The sequence below is a fragment of the Danio aesculapii genome, chromosome 3 (assembly GCF_903798145.1).
Source record: "Danio aesculapii chromosome 3, fDanAes4.1, whole genome shotgun sequence".
NCBI classification, from domain to species: domain Eukaryota; kingdom Metazoa; phylum Chordata; class Actinopteri; order Cypriniformes; family Danionidae; genus Danio; species Danio aesculapii.
Genome location: NC_079437.1, coordinates 47897592 through 47911520, shown reverse-complemented (window position 1 = coordinate 47911520; position 13929 = coordinate 47897592). Strand labels below are relative to the sequence as shown.

Genomic DNA, 13929 nt, shown 5'->3' with positions numbered 1-13929 from the left:
GTTTTCGACCACCAAAAAACGTATTAAAAAAAAAGAATTTGTCATTCTCGCTGTCATATGGATTTACTTTCATTGGCCAGACACCAGCTTCACAGCTCCATGATGGCGGTGGCATCACCTAATGATCCGCGATCGGTAAATGTAGCTTGTGTGGACACTACTGCGATATTTGCTTAAAATAGCCTAATAGCTTTGCTACCGAAAAGTTTTTTATTTAGAAAGTAGAAACATTACCGCCAAATGTAGTTAGTGTCACTGCTTGTAGCGACGATACTGCTTAACACTGCCAATAGATATTCAACTTGATCTTAAATCACAGCAATAACTATGCCTAATTTGTTCTGGATGTTTCAGGTTTCGTCAGAATTGTGTTTATTCAGATTGATTTTATCTGTGGACTAATAATATGTAAAATATTATGTGGTAGCAGTGTAAAAGTAGCCTGATTTCACACGAAGACCACACGACTGGCATATAACTTCAACTTTTGCTTTCAAACAACCAACCAACCAACCAATCAGTCAATCAAATGTATGTATTGGAAAACAAATAGAGGTTGTCACAAACTTTCTAAAATGTTATCTATGATTATCATGTTTGTATATGATTGTCAGTTATTTTTAAAATTCTTTGGTGACATGAGTTTGTGCTTCAGTAGCACTTTCACTGTGATGGTTGTCACCACTTACTATGATGAAGTACCAACCATGGGTGTGTTTCGCACATCCATAATTCGAAACATATTAGTCAGAATTGTCATCAGTAAAGTTACAGCGGTGGTGGAGTGATAACTTCTGCTTCTTAAAAAGTGGGAGATCAAAATAATATCAGATTAATGCTGGATAAAACATACATGGTATCTAAAGGCTAATTATCAACTTTTGTTCTTTTTAATTTGCTTTATTAAGCGGTTCCCCTTACACCTATTCAATGTTCAGTACTAACCTTTAAATACATTAAATACAAACCGTAGTCCATATTTATCAAATTTCCATGTTGCTTTTCCCTTAAAACAGACAGTAATAATCAGTTAAGTCTATACTACAGGATGCAGGGTTTTAAAGGGCATCACAAGGAACTCATAAAGACCCAATGATGCAGCAATCTTATGGATCAATTCTCAAAGTCAATTTTGACCGGATGAATACACTCATATGACAGTCTGCACAGGCCAGGAAAAACAAAAAATGACGAGTCTTCTGAAATGAAAGGGACAGCAAAGCAAGCCCTCATTGGGGCTAAGGGGGTTGGATTGTAGTTCCTTTGAACCAGATCAGTGTTTGTTAAAAAGAAAGCCAGAAGGATTGCCGCATGGCAAGATGGGTTAACTTGATTAGCCATAATGTGGTCTGATATGCTCAAAGCCAAAGTCACTGGAGACGTTAGCTTTTGAACTGAGGCAGCTAAGCTGCCCTGCTTCAGTACTTTACTTCTATTGGCTTATAAATAAAGCTGAAATAACACACACACAGGGATGTAGCTTTGAAGAACATTGCAGCATGCTAATGAATAACGAGGATATCTGATATTCAAGAGGGTTTTTTAAAAACATGGCATCTACCAGTCGATTGTACCCACAATAAAAAACATATGATGCTTTGTTTAACCTGAAAATGAACAAGGGGAACATGATTGAGCTGTATACTAATGGAAATCCTTGATGGTGGAGGGGTTGTCCCAACAAAAATTGGGCCCCTGGGAATAAAGCGTGAGACCTAGGGGGTGGGGAGGGTTATGACATTGTATCTGTTTAAAATTCAGAGGAGGCTGAGGTTTGTGGAAGGCTAAAGCACAGAGGCGGAGCATCACCGAACAGCCTCCCAACATCCAGAGAGGGGCTTCAATTATTCAAAAGACCCAAGGTCTCCAATTCTTCTTATCAACCCTCATCTCTTGCCTCTATCTCTTCCGCCCCATTCCAAACCCTTTCCTTTTCTACTAGATATCTCTTGTGGCTCCATCTTGATGGGAGCTCATTAGCAAGACTTCATCCAAAGAGGTACTCCTTCACTGCCCAGTCTCTTTGATCCCCATCTTGGGCCTCTGCATCTGGGCAGAGGACCAGCACAACACCCCCCACCCCCCAGCACATTCCAGTATAATGGGCCCAGAGAGGTTTTTCCAATTACCACCAGAGGAAACTTAAAGCAGACATATCCCTTCATCCAATCAATTAGTCTGCAAACTCCTTCGTGAAGAAACTTCAATTCATTAGTTTACCAAATAGGATTTAGATTATTATTTATGTTGTTCATGTAAATATGACCAAATCAAACATGTATGTAAAAGTCCTGAAGCATGGTGTGACTGACAGAAAAAATGAAGTAGACTGACACTTCATAAATAATGATAACCTGACACAAACGAAAAGGTTTGTGAAATTTGCATTTGAAATGAGTCACCGAATGAGACCACTGTATTAAAATTATTTGCTCAAGTTTCTATAGCACGATTGCCAACAGGTTAATTTAAAATTTCTTTCTGTAGAACTGTGTAGTCTCACTCAGCAATAAATCTTAAAATCCATGGTTTACATAATTGCATTATTCTAAACCACAGGTGTATTCTGATTGGACAGTTTATGCTGTGGGTTTGGAGCATTTCATTTCCAATCCATTACAGAAAATACATTGGTAGTCATTGCTAGTCACAATATTGATAATATCACAAGAAAAAAACTATTGGATTTTGGGTCGGACCTTTGGGTTGCTGCTGACAAGCTTCCAAAAACAATTAACCAAAGATTATCTATAAAAACAAAAATCCCAATTATGTGAAGCCTAAAAGTCAATGAATAACTCACTTTTTTCAGAATCTTTCTCTTAGAGCTTCAGCTACAGGACACACGATATCTCCATTATAAATATGGTCTGATCTAAACGCAAGAAAATGCGAAGAAAGATGCTTTGTCGAAGCAGCTTACATGAATGGTCAATTTCTACACAATGCACTTTGAATGTCAATAAGACACAAAGGAGGGAGGTCTGAGTAGTCCAGCTTTCACAGTCTGGTGTGTTCTTTCAGCTGACAGATTGCAGTTGGAGATTTGAAAAGAGTGACTGTCATTAACATCCATACCAGCTCGATCCATTTAACGGATGCCTGAAGTAGAATTAAATCAACGGCTAGGCCAAAGCTCTGTGTGTGGACAGAATAAATTCCTTTCTGGCTCTTTGTTTGTACCCATTTGGGAATTGAACCCATTGTACAAATAATGTCCTGAACGGCACACTGACAGTGCTTACCGCAAAGAAAATAAATGAGCTGAGCAAACTATTCCACAAAGTACTGATCTAGCTAGTGAAGGTTTTTTTGTGAAGCGACAACATGGTGTGTTATGAATGAAAATCACGCATTATTATGAACATATACTAACCGTGTGTAGATTCCGTTCTTGCGGCAGAAGGAGTTTTTGACTGAGAGTCGACGGTTGTTGAGTTCCAGGGCAGGGAAGCGTCCTTCATCCAGCCGCACCATCTCTCCATGGGATAGGGGCAGGGATGTGCAGTTTGAGTGAGCACCTATAGACAGTGATACAAGACAGCCTATGAGCATCCTAGAATCAATTCATGCAAATTTATCTCTGATTTGATCCAATAACCTTAAGAGTCTACCAGTTCTGATCACATTAAAGCATACTGGAGGACATTTTGGGCAATTGCTTATTTATTTCCTTAATCTGAGTAGTTCAAGACATGGCAAGATATTTTTATCAAAAGTTTTTCATCTGAACATACACCAAAAAGGACTTGATGACTTCATTCAACAAAGTTATGTGAAAATAAATAAAAACCACAAATAAATAAAATCAATTCCCTAATTTGGCCAAAAATGGGTATGCTTAAGAAATGAATAGGAAAGACCAAAATTTGAAACACTATTATGTTTTATTTGCCCAATAAGAACAATTTTAAAAATCCAATGCAGATCTAATATACACACATGTCAATATGTCAAACACTTACACACACACACACACTCACACACACACACACACACACACACACACACACACACACACACACACACACCCAGCCACGAAAAGCCAATTAGTAATATCAGTCAAATAATGATATTGAAATGTAAAATGTATATTTTTATGTTTTTATACCACCAAATGTCACCAAAGTCTCCACATTGTTAGGTTATTGGTAGGTCTGAACATACCGTAGTGATATTATTGCTGAAGTAAAAGTAAAAGCTACCTATAACATAATAAACATATTTTTACATAAACATCACCTGAAAAATTTTAGCATTATCCGAGTGGTTCAAGACTTGAGCACACACACGCACACACGCACACACACACGCACACGCACACACACACACACACACACACACACACACACGCACACACACACACACAAGGACTTGATTTAACAAAGTTAAGTTATTAAGGCCCTGTATAAAATAATATGTTTTAGTTTTAAAATGGCATTTCAGAATGAAAACGATCTATGTCCACACTGGCATTTCACCTAGCGTTTCTTAAAAGATCTCCATCCACACTACACTGCTGAAAATGTCATGCGCTACAGCGTATGCGGACGTCTGAGCTCCAGGCAATCAGCAGGTGCTCCCCAGGTGAGAGCAGCACACGTCAGACAGTTCATCAAAGAATTACCGCTGGATCTCATCTCACTATATTTGTTAAACGTGGTATTTAATTCATCTGGTCTATATCTAACGACTCTTCAGTCTTTTGAATCTATTGTTCTCAGGTAACGTGTTTTGGCTGAGTGCAAAGTTAAGTTAATATATTAATTTATGTAATAACGTACACTGATTCTGCACATTTGACTGATTGCTTGCCTTTATTGATTATTAAAACTGATATTCAGCAAAAGAGACTATGTTTTGCATTTTTCAATGAACGTGAAAGAAGTCAGTTATGTCATAGGCTCCGTTTTGTTATACAATGATACAATGAAGATGACAGCCATATAAATATGTAGCTACACAAGGCCTCAAAATTTTTGATGTCTGTTAAGTTGTTAATATCAAAATGAAAATAGGCAGATCCTCATATCATGTTTTCATTTTATTGTTAAGATAATGATACAATGGAGCCAGGGTGATGTGAATGACGTTATACCCGTCGTGTCCTCGGGAGATTGTTTTCCATATCAATCTTGCGAAGTCTGAACTTACAAAAAAAAAAAATGCAAGACATAAATCGGCAAAGATCTGCAGTTTTTAGATGTCTCTGTTTTCCCCCATCCACACTTACATTAAGCAGCAACATTTTAAACAAAAATGGCCTCTTCATCGTTTACAAAATGCTCTTTTTTCGCTGCTTGAAAACTCCAGGGTAGTGTGGATGGAAGGCATAATCGTAACAAAACTTATGTTTTAAAACTAAAATGTATTAGTGTAAACAGGGCCTAAGTCCAACTCCATAATTTATCTCATAACGGATGGGGGATACATATTCCTCAGGATACTATTCCCTATTGACATTTGTTTAAAAAAATATTTGGATCACAATCAAGACCTTTGTGTCCAAATGTGTCTGCATGGGTTGATTAAGGAATGTAGTAAACAGTACTACATGTAAATTTCCACTGGTTGAGGCGGCCAAATATGGACCGGATTCCGGTCAGAGAATCAGGAGAGCAGGAGCAGTATAGACGTTTGAAAGATTTATTTCCTCCAACATATGCATCAGATTGCTTTATGATGGGTAATGAATAAGGTGTAATGGTCTACAAAGGAAAACAAATAAAGAAATAATTACAAATTATTATTGACTATGAATTGTCATTTACATTAAGTGAAACAATACACGGCAACAATAACATTCATCTTTAAATGTGCATATCAAAGTCAAATATACTAAACAGTAATGTCAGGAATGAATGTGACAGTCTAATTAACAAAAACAGTCTAAGAAATGTTCGTTTGTATAGGCGAGCACGCTGATCGGCCGTCCAAAACAGCTATTTATAGCTGTGGCCTAATGGCGATGACTCAGCAGAATTATCGCGGCAATCGCGGCCACAAATAACCGCTAAAGCGGAACATTATAGGCGATAAAGACATCATAAAACATATCAGTATGTATGTTACATAAGTATTGGATGCCACTGGTTAAAACTTACTTGTATTAGATGAACACATTACAGAACACAACATCAGCAGGAGCAATAATGATGGAGAACATAACAGCAGGTCCCATTAACAAATCGGCCCCCCTAGAAACATGCAACAAACTTTAGTTCCTAGTCTATCAAGCAGGCTTTCTGACAAGGAACGTGATCCAAAGTATGCTTAAGTGTTCACCAGTTCAGAGGGTCTGGTTTTGGCTTTTACACAAAGTGACACATTTTCAGGCCAGACCTCTGATCTGTAAAGCTCGGATTTGAGCTGAAGTGTGATTTTACACAGGTGAGGAGGGCAGTGACCTCTGCCAAAATGAACTTTGTAGTATTCCATCCTGCAGAATGTCAGTTCTCACTGGACTTCAGTGAAGCAATAAATAGATCAGGGCCGAACTGATCCGGTCGGGTGGGGCAAATCTTAAGAGAAGCCCATCGTGTCTTACACAAACACATCCCTTGTGCTACTGACACATCCAGAACCCTGACCCTGGCTCAGAACTAAACGATGACCAGTCTCACAGAGAGCCATGTGAGAATGCATCACACACACACAGATCAGCACACAACTCAAACTCCCCAGACCTCTAAGTAAAAAGTTGCAACATACATGGAGCCCACAGTCTACACTTCTAGTGGTGGAGAAGGAAAACACTTTCTCAATCTGACAAACTCTAATCTAATCTCTAAAGCAGGGGTCACCAAACTTGTTACTGGAGGGCAGGTGCCCTACAGATTTTAGCTCCAACTCTAATCAAACACACCTGAACAAGCTAATCAAGGTCTTACTAGGTATACTTGAAACATCCAGGCAGGTGTGTTAAGGCAAGTTGGAGCTAAACCCTGCAGGGACACTGGCCCTCCAGGACCGAGATTGGTGACCCCTGCTCTAAAGAATGATTGAGTCAGTCAAATGGCTCTTTTGTCAAATGTAACAAACATTGGGCCATCATCGAGTGTCTTTAAACTCTGATTGCACCCTATCAATGGCATTTTGGCTGATTGGCAATGTTGGCGCCAAGCCATTGAGACAGCACAATCACTTAGATTGGCTTTACACTTAGTGAATAGAGTGTGGGAGGGCCAAAAGTGAAAGTAATGAAAACAAGCAGTGAACATTGCAGTGTACAAATGCTTCTTCTAATGTTTATTAAATGGGAATACTTTCAAACTGATCTGTTCATATGGAATTACGAATGTAAAAAACAGCTAATATGCTAAATATAGAATACTAGTTTCTTTCCACTTAGTGAGGAACTGTCACCATTGAAAACAGAGAGGATCCACTAATGAGTAATGATTATTGTAAGTGAAACAGAACATAAAGTCTCAAATTGTACAAAAGGGATGAAAGAGAGAAACAAAGAAGTGTTTTTGAAAAAAATAAAAATAAAAAATTGAATTTTGTCCCAAATCGTAGTATGTTGAAGAGAGTATGCCAAAGGTACCTGGACGGTTTACTATTTCCAGTAAAAATTTGAAGTGTAGAAACAGCCGTACTCTAACCGCTGATATTGCTCACAGTACATTGCGCATTAGACGTGAATTTGATTAGAACTACAAATGAGGGTGAAAAGTGTAAATGATCTACAAACATTGTGGACACGCGAGACCAAACATGAAGTAGAAAGGCTTCGGTAAAGATGTTTGTATGACTGTTAATTAATAGCTAGCCAACTGGAAAATATTTAAATCACATTTTCTGTGTTTTATTTTATCTGAACTTATATAAAGACGTGTTTGGACATTAATGTCTAAATGCTTAATTAGCCAAAGACCTGAGGAGATTTCTCTGCATGAAAGACTAAAGATTAACATGCTGCTGCTTGTCCAATAAGGTAGGAAATTAAATATGAAAGAAATGTGCATGATGTGTGGATGATTGACAGGGCTCATAACTCAGCAACATAACAAGCTGTTAATGAGAAAGTAATATGTCCCAAAGCTTGCATACTCTTATGTTACACACTCAAAAGTAAATATTTTTCCTTTACAAAAAAGTACATACTTTTAGGGCGTAGTATAAGTATGCGAATTGGGATGCAGCAACATACCCTCGCACACATCAACACACATGGCATAACACATAACGTACAGAAAGAATACACACACCCATAAACCGTCACAGGAACTGTATGTGGTAGCCAGCCAATTTGTCAAATGTTTTAAAAAAATGGTTGACTACTACAATTTAAAGCTTCAAATATATAAATAATAATTAAAAGACATTAAAATTCATAATGACAAGCATTCGGTATTGTTATGGTCTTTCCTCTCCCACAGGCACAGTATGTTGTAGTTTTTGATATGTTTTTAAAAACACAATTTTTGACCCAGCTTGTGACATAAAGAGACAACACAATCTGTTCTCCTGCTAGTTTTTTGATTTCAGCTTAGTGTGTCGCAGCCTTAAAGGGTTGTGATCCATTTTGTAATTGGCAAAACCATTTTTGAATGGTTGTGTGAAACTAACTTAAGAGATTTGATGGCCACCTTTTTCTTAAGCTGAGACATCAGATGACAAGTGATGTAATTGTTCATGAGGCAGCAAGACTGTCTCCCTGTGAGGCAGCAAAATAAGTCAGCAGTCATGTTGATGGCAATGACCGCGCCAATTGAAGCAAACAGATGCTGCTATTGATTCCTTGAGCCTCTCTCAAGTGGAAAATCACTTTTTCTAAGAGCACCACAGCAATACCCGTCAATGATGAGAAAATGAAGGTAAATTTGAGTCCATCTCACTTTAGTCACGTGAGTCAGCAGACGGGGACAGGGCAATCAAAGTAATTGAGAAAAAAAAATTGTGGATCTATTTTCACTACTTTTCCCTTATCAACCCACCTGAGTCTGTTTTCTTGGTGTATTTTTTGCTCTGTCCCCGTATTATCAAGATGAAGATAAGCAGAAGGATGAAAATGAGCCCCACGAGAGCAATAACCACCAGAAACCACCATTCCTCATAAAAGGGGGAGACCTTTTGAGCTGGAAAAAGAAGCAGAAAAATGGGTTTTATACAAAGTAACCCAATATTGTTTCTGGTATGTTCGTTCAAGTTTACTGACCTGATATTGAAGGAGAAGGAGCACTTGGAGAACCGTAGCCATAATCGTTCACCGCAATCACACGGAAATCATAAGTAACCCCTTCTCTGAGTGTGTCCAAATTAAGAGTATATGATGTCACCTCCTTAGGGATATCTTTAATTAGAATATCCCAAAGTCCTTCATCTGTTGGTAGGGAAATAACATTATTACTGCTCTAAAAAAAGTTTCCATTCAACAATGCTTAATGATGCTTAATAAGCCAAGATGTGCATAAATGTTGAAATTCCTCCAAAAACCACCATTTTGTTCTCTTTGACTGATTGGTTGGAAATGGTGTGAAATTCTTCATTTGCAAAAGTTTTACGTGATATTCCAGTTTTGTGCATGAATCTAATTCACATATTTTGATGGAAACATGTTGATAAATTTCTCTCTCTTTTAACTCACCAGATGGTCTTGCCTCTATAACATAGCGTGTGATAGGGGCACGTCCGGGATCCCCATTGGACCAGTGGAGCGTGAGTGCAGAGCCATATCGAGAGATAAACGGCTCACCGGGAGGCCCTGGAGCACCTGTTTTTATAAAACAGGAAAATCAGAAATTATACAGTTCAAGGTAATAGTAAACATTGAGCTGAATGTGAGGTGAAAGTACCTTCTCCAGGGCCAGTGGTGATGTTGGCCTCAATCTCTGGTCCATAGGTAAGGGTTTTAGCGCGGATGCGAAAGTTGTAGGTCACTCCGTCTGCCAGATCTTTGATTTTCATCCACAAGGGGGCACTGCCCTTCACATCCACAGTGACAATCTTACTGACACCTGAAGTGTGAGGAGAGGAGTCTGTAGAAAAAACACTCAAACTCTAGATACCACGCTAAAGTGAAGTACTAACATTGACACATAGAAACACTCATTGTTTACTCTGTGCTTCCAGCAAGGATGGCTTAAATGACAAACTGACCATTTCTGTGACATTGACAGATAATAAATTCTGTTCTCTTTCACATTCTAGTCAGTTTCCAAGTAACTACATAAAACTTAGAAGATTCCAAACATTTGAACTATAGTGCATATTAACATATATTTTTAAATTTTATATTTTTTATTTTAACCAGTATAATTCTGGTTGCATTTTTGCATGTTATTAATTGACTTTACATTGCAGAGAAAGTATTTGTTTATTGTTTATTTAAAAGTTTTGAATACTACAAATACTGCAAATGTATGCATACTGTGCAAATTTTCAGTATGCACACAATAACTGGTTTAACTTCTACAGTAGTGAACATTTGAAGTGGTTCAAACCTTTTCATCAAAGCTGTCCTAAAAGCATTGAACAAAAAATGAAAAAGATTTTTAACCCACTTCAAATGTTCACTACTGTACATTTGTTAAAATCTGGAGTATACAACAACAACCCTACAATGCACAGTGCTGACTTTCCAATTTTTCACCAATGCTTGTCCACCGAAGTATTTTATGCCAAGCCGACCTTATTTTTTTCAGTTGCTTTCAATAAGAGTGCCACACTTTTAACAATCACTGCATTTTTAAAATGGTCTAACAACTGTCTTGACAGATGTGCTCACAGCTGAATATTTTTGGAAGATTGCTGGTGTTTTCTGTGGTGTCAAAAAACTACCAGAATTCTGTAACTACTAGAAGTACCATAGCGGTCATTTTGATGGTTCTCATAAAAGACGTATGATATATGAAGATATATGAAAGATATATGAAGTAATCTTTTAATGTTTGTTATGATGTTTTAATTAATTAATTAATTAAATCTTTTTGTAATACAGCCTATAAATGTATAGTTAGGTTACATTGGACCACCCGCGAATGTCTGACCTTGCTTTTATTTTCACTTTCACAGGGGAGAAGGCTTTTTCTTGGCACTGAATATGCTGTTTTGAAAGAGATATCTGAAGTTATTATTTTTTTTCCAACATAAAGTTATGTTTTTATTAGCAGGAAGTTGCTAGGCAAAAAAGGCACACATATTTAAAGTCACGAGGAAAAGTAGCAGACACTGAAATGTCTATGGTCATTTTGACTTCTATGGTAGTTCCAGGTAGAAATAATAAGAACTCTTTTGTATTTTTTCAATTTAATAAAAAACAATGCTAGAAGAAATATACCCATGTTTACTAAAATTCAGGGAATTATAGATGTGTGTGTTTTATTTCATCAATTGCAAAAACTAATAATGCTCAAAATGACAGCCTCAGAAGTTCTAGTATTAAACATATATGTACCTGTATGAACATGTCAGAAGGAAAGTAAATCTTCCTGTCAGTGCCATGACAATGACAAAGTGTCTATAATGCAGCGCTTCATTTGAGGACTTAAGGGACTACTTTCAGGGTTTTAGCCTCCAATTCATATACGTGTGAACACTGCCTAAGGTCATGCTTTAGGGGTTAAACTAATAGAGAAAGCTAGGCCTTTGGCTGTGAGGCGTATCCTTTAGCCCCTGAGATATACAAGCCGTTGGTAAACAGCAGCCCAGCACATCTGCTTTTCCCTCAGGCTAGACCACTCTGGAGCCATTATGGAACCACAGTCATTCCCTCTCTAATCCCAATTACGCTGGAATTTGCCCAATGCACCACACTTGGCCATTTTTTTAACCGTCCCTCACTCAATAACAGGGCAAAGGGAAGGGAACTTCACTGAAGAATGCCATTCATTACATGCCAAATCTTGAACACATTTGAAGGGCAAATTTAAGACATTTGTAAGTTTAAAAAAGCACGGCAGGCATATAAGGGTGTAAATTAGCTACTGACTGAAGCTTTCCCAATAATTTGCTCTGCCAGAGCTTTTAGCGTGCTGTAGTTTCTCACCATCCACGGGCGTGCAGGGCTCGTAGACTACGCGGTATCCCTCCACGATGCCATTGGGCTGCTTGGGCTCACCCCAGGACATGTTGACAGAGGTGGTGGTGAGTTCACTGAAGTGGATAAAGTTGGGAGCACTCGGAGCTGTGGAGAAACCAACACAATTTTAATGAAGGTTTATTATAATTTATTGATTCCATTAGACTCTAAGTTAAAAGGGCACTCAAAGTTGATCACTTTTTAAGATTTAATATAAGTCTTTTGTGTCTCCAGAATGTGTCTGTAAAGTTTCAGCTCAAAATACCCATCATACCCACGTTTAACTTTGCACTGTTTTTGCATGACAAATGTGACAGGATACACATTAATATCCACTGCAGTATGGATATCTATTATGCTAATGTACAAAATAAACCTGATTTAACATCCACAAGCTGGTAACGAATCGTCTTTTTTATAATTATACTGACATGTGGCTGTGGTGATCAATTACAGTCATTTTACTGTCATTATTACAAACATACACTTTTTAAAAACAATTTTAAACTTATAAAATTCATTCTTGAGGTGCAGATGATCACAGCGAGCTGAACAGATCTTTTAATCCCAGTTGCCTTGTGCATGTCCTGTCTTGTTGATATGAATATACGTGTTACTACGGAGACATGTTAATACATGGCTGTCAATTAATTTGGTGGGTGGGGAAACCGCAGTCCCACATTACGTTGCAATGGGCCTCAAAATGAGAGGGATTTGGATATTATTTTAACGTCAGAACATTAAAAAAAGAGACTTATTGTGTTTCTATCACTCTAATATGACAGTGGACACACTATACCTACACACCCTCTACTAATATTGACAACCTTGTGAAAAATGTAATAAAGCAAGCTTTAAACATTATATCTGTATTGTTCAATATTGCAAAACAATATTAAAAGTATTTTTTTAATATGCAAATAAATCATCAGTCCAACAATGAAAAAAAATTCTTTAGATTTACAATATTTTTTTTAAAGTAAGGGGTTGCAAACTATTTATATGGACTGAAGTTAAACAAACTATATAAGTTGAACATTACAAAATGTAATTTGTTTGTTTATAAATTTAGTAAATGCAATGAAGATTTTTTTCAGTGAAGGTAATCTTGAAAAAAGTAGTGATCTTTTAAAAAAAATAATAAATCTTTAATCACATAGCTAGTCTTATAAAAACAGTACACACATGTTTTTAATATGCTAGTCATGTGGATAGAAGCATTTTAACTAGTTTACTACTTTTTTGAATGCCTTGGACTGATGATTTGTTTGAATCTGACAAATTAATTACCCCTGAAGCTCCTTTTGTTGGTTTTGGATGTTAATTTTAAAATATATTACCAAATTATGTGATCACCTTGAGAACAAACAACTGGAAGCACATTGTTTTATTGGTAAACAATTATCTTGGTTAAATACAGTGCTCAGCATATGGAAGCATATGGTCTTTTAAATTCATATTTTTAATAGGAAGCTATACCACACAGTAAAAAATGATATCCAGCCACAGTAAATATGGCTCATTAAAACAAACAGATTTCAATTTAAAAGTTTAGTTTTGGACATTGCTTAATTTTAAACTACAATTGTTACATAAAATATTGATTTTACTGTTTACTTTATTTAATAAAGAAAAACAAGTAGCAATTTTTAGTAAAGTTAGCAATAATTTGAGGTTTAGTCAATAGACACAGCAGAATTGAATACCGGAAGCGCCCTCCCGAAGCAATGCCCAGCTAATTCCGGTTTCGCTGACAGTCGCAGAAACATGACAGCCTCAGGACGTCGGATGACATTTTCACTCTGCCTTAATTTCAACTTTGCCTTAATTTGGACAAGAACAGGTTGTTCGCTTGGTTAATGAACTGATGTAGCCTAAATAAAGCAGCATTTAAAAGGAATTTG

The 13929-nt window shown here is 37.2% G+C and overlaps 1 protein-coding gene across 1 annotated transcript in view; it reads right to left on the bottom strand.

Moving 5' to 3' along the window:
* Positions 1-2830: 2830 nt before the first annotated feature.
* sdk2a (sidekick cell adhesion molecule 2a) overlaps positions 2831-13929 on the bottom strand; it is a 332315-nt gene continuing 321216 nt past the window's right edge. The window contains exons 38-44 of the mRNA XM_056452811.1: positions 11993-12130; positions 9801-9983; positions 9593-9718; positions 9164-9328; positions 8943-9083; positions 3377-3521; positions 2831-2834 (exon numbers count right to left, since the gene is read on the bottom strand). Coding sequence (XP_056308786.1) covers positions 2831-2834; positions 3377-3521; positions 8943-9083; positions 9164-9328; positions 9593-9718; positions 9801-9983; positions 11993-12130 — 902 coding nt within the window. The remainder of the gene's footprint in view (positions 2835-3376; positions 3522-8942; positions 9084-9163; positions 9329-9592; positions 9719-9800; positions 9984-11992; positions 12131-13929) is intronic.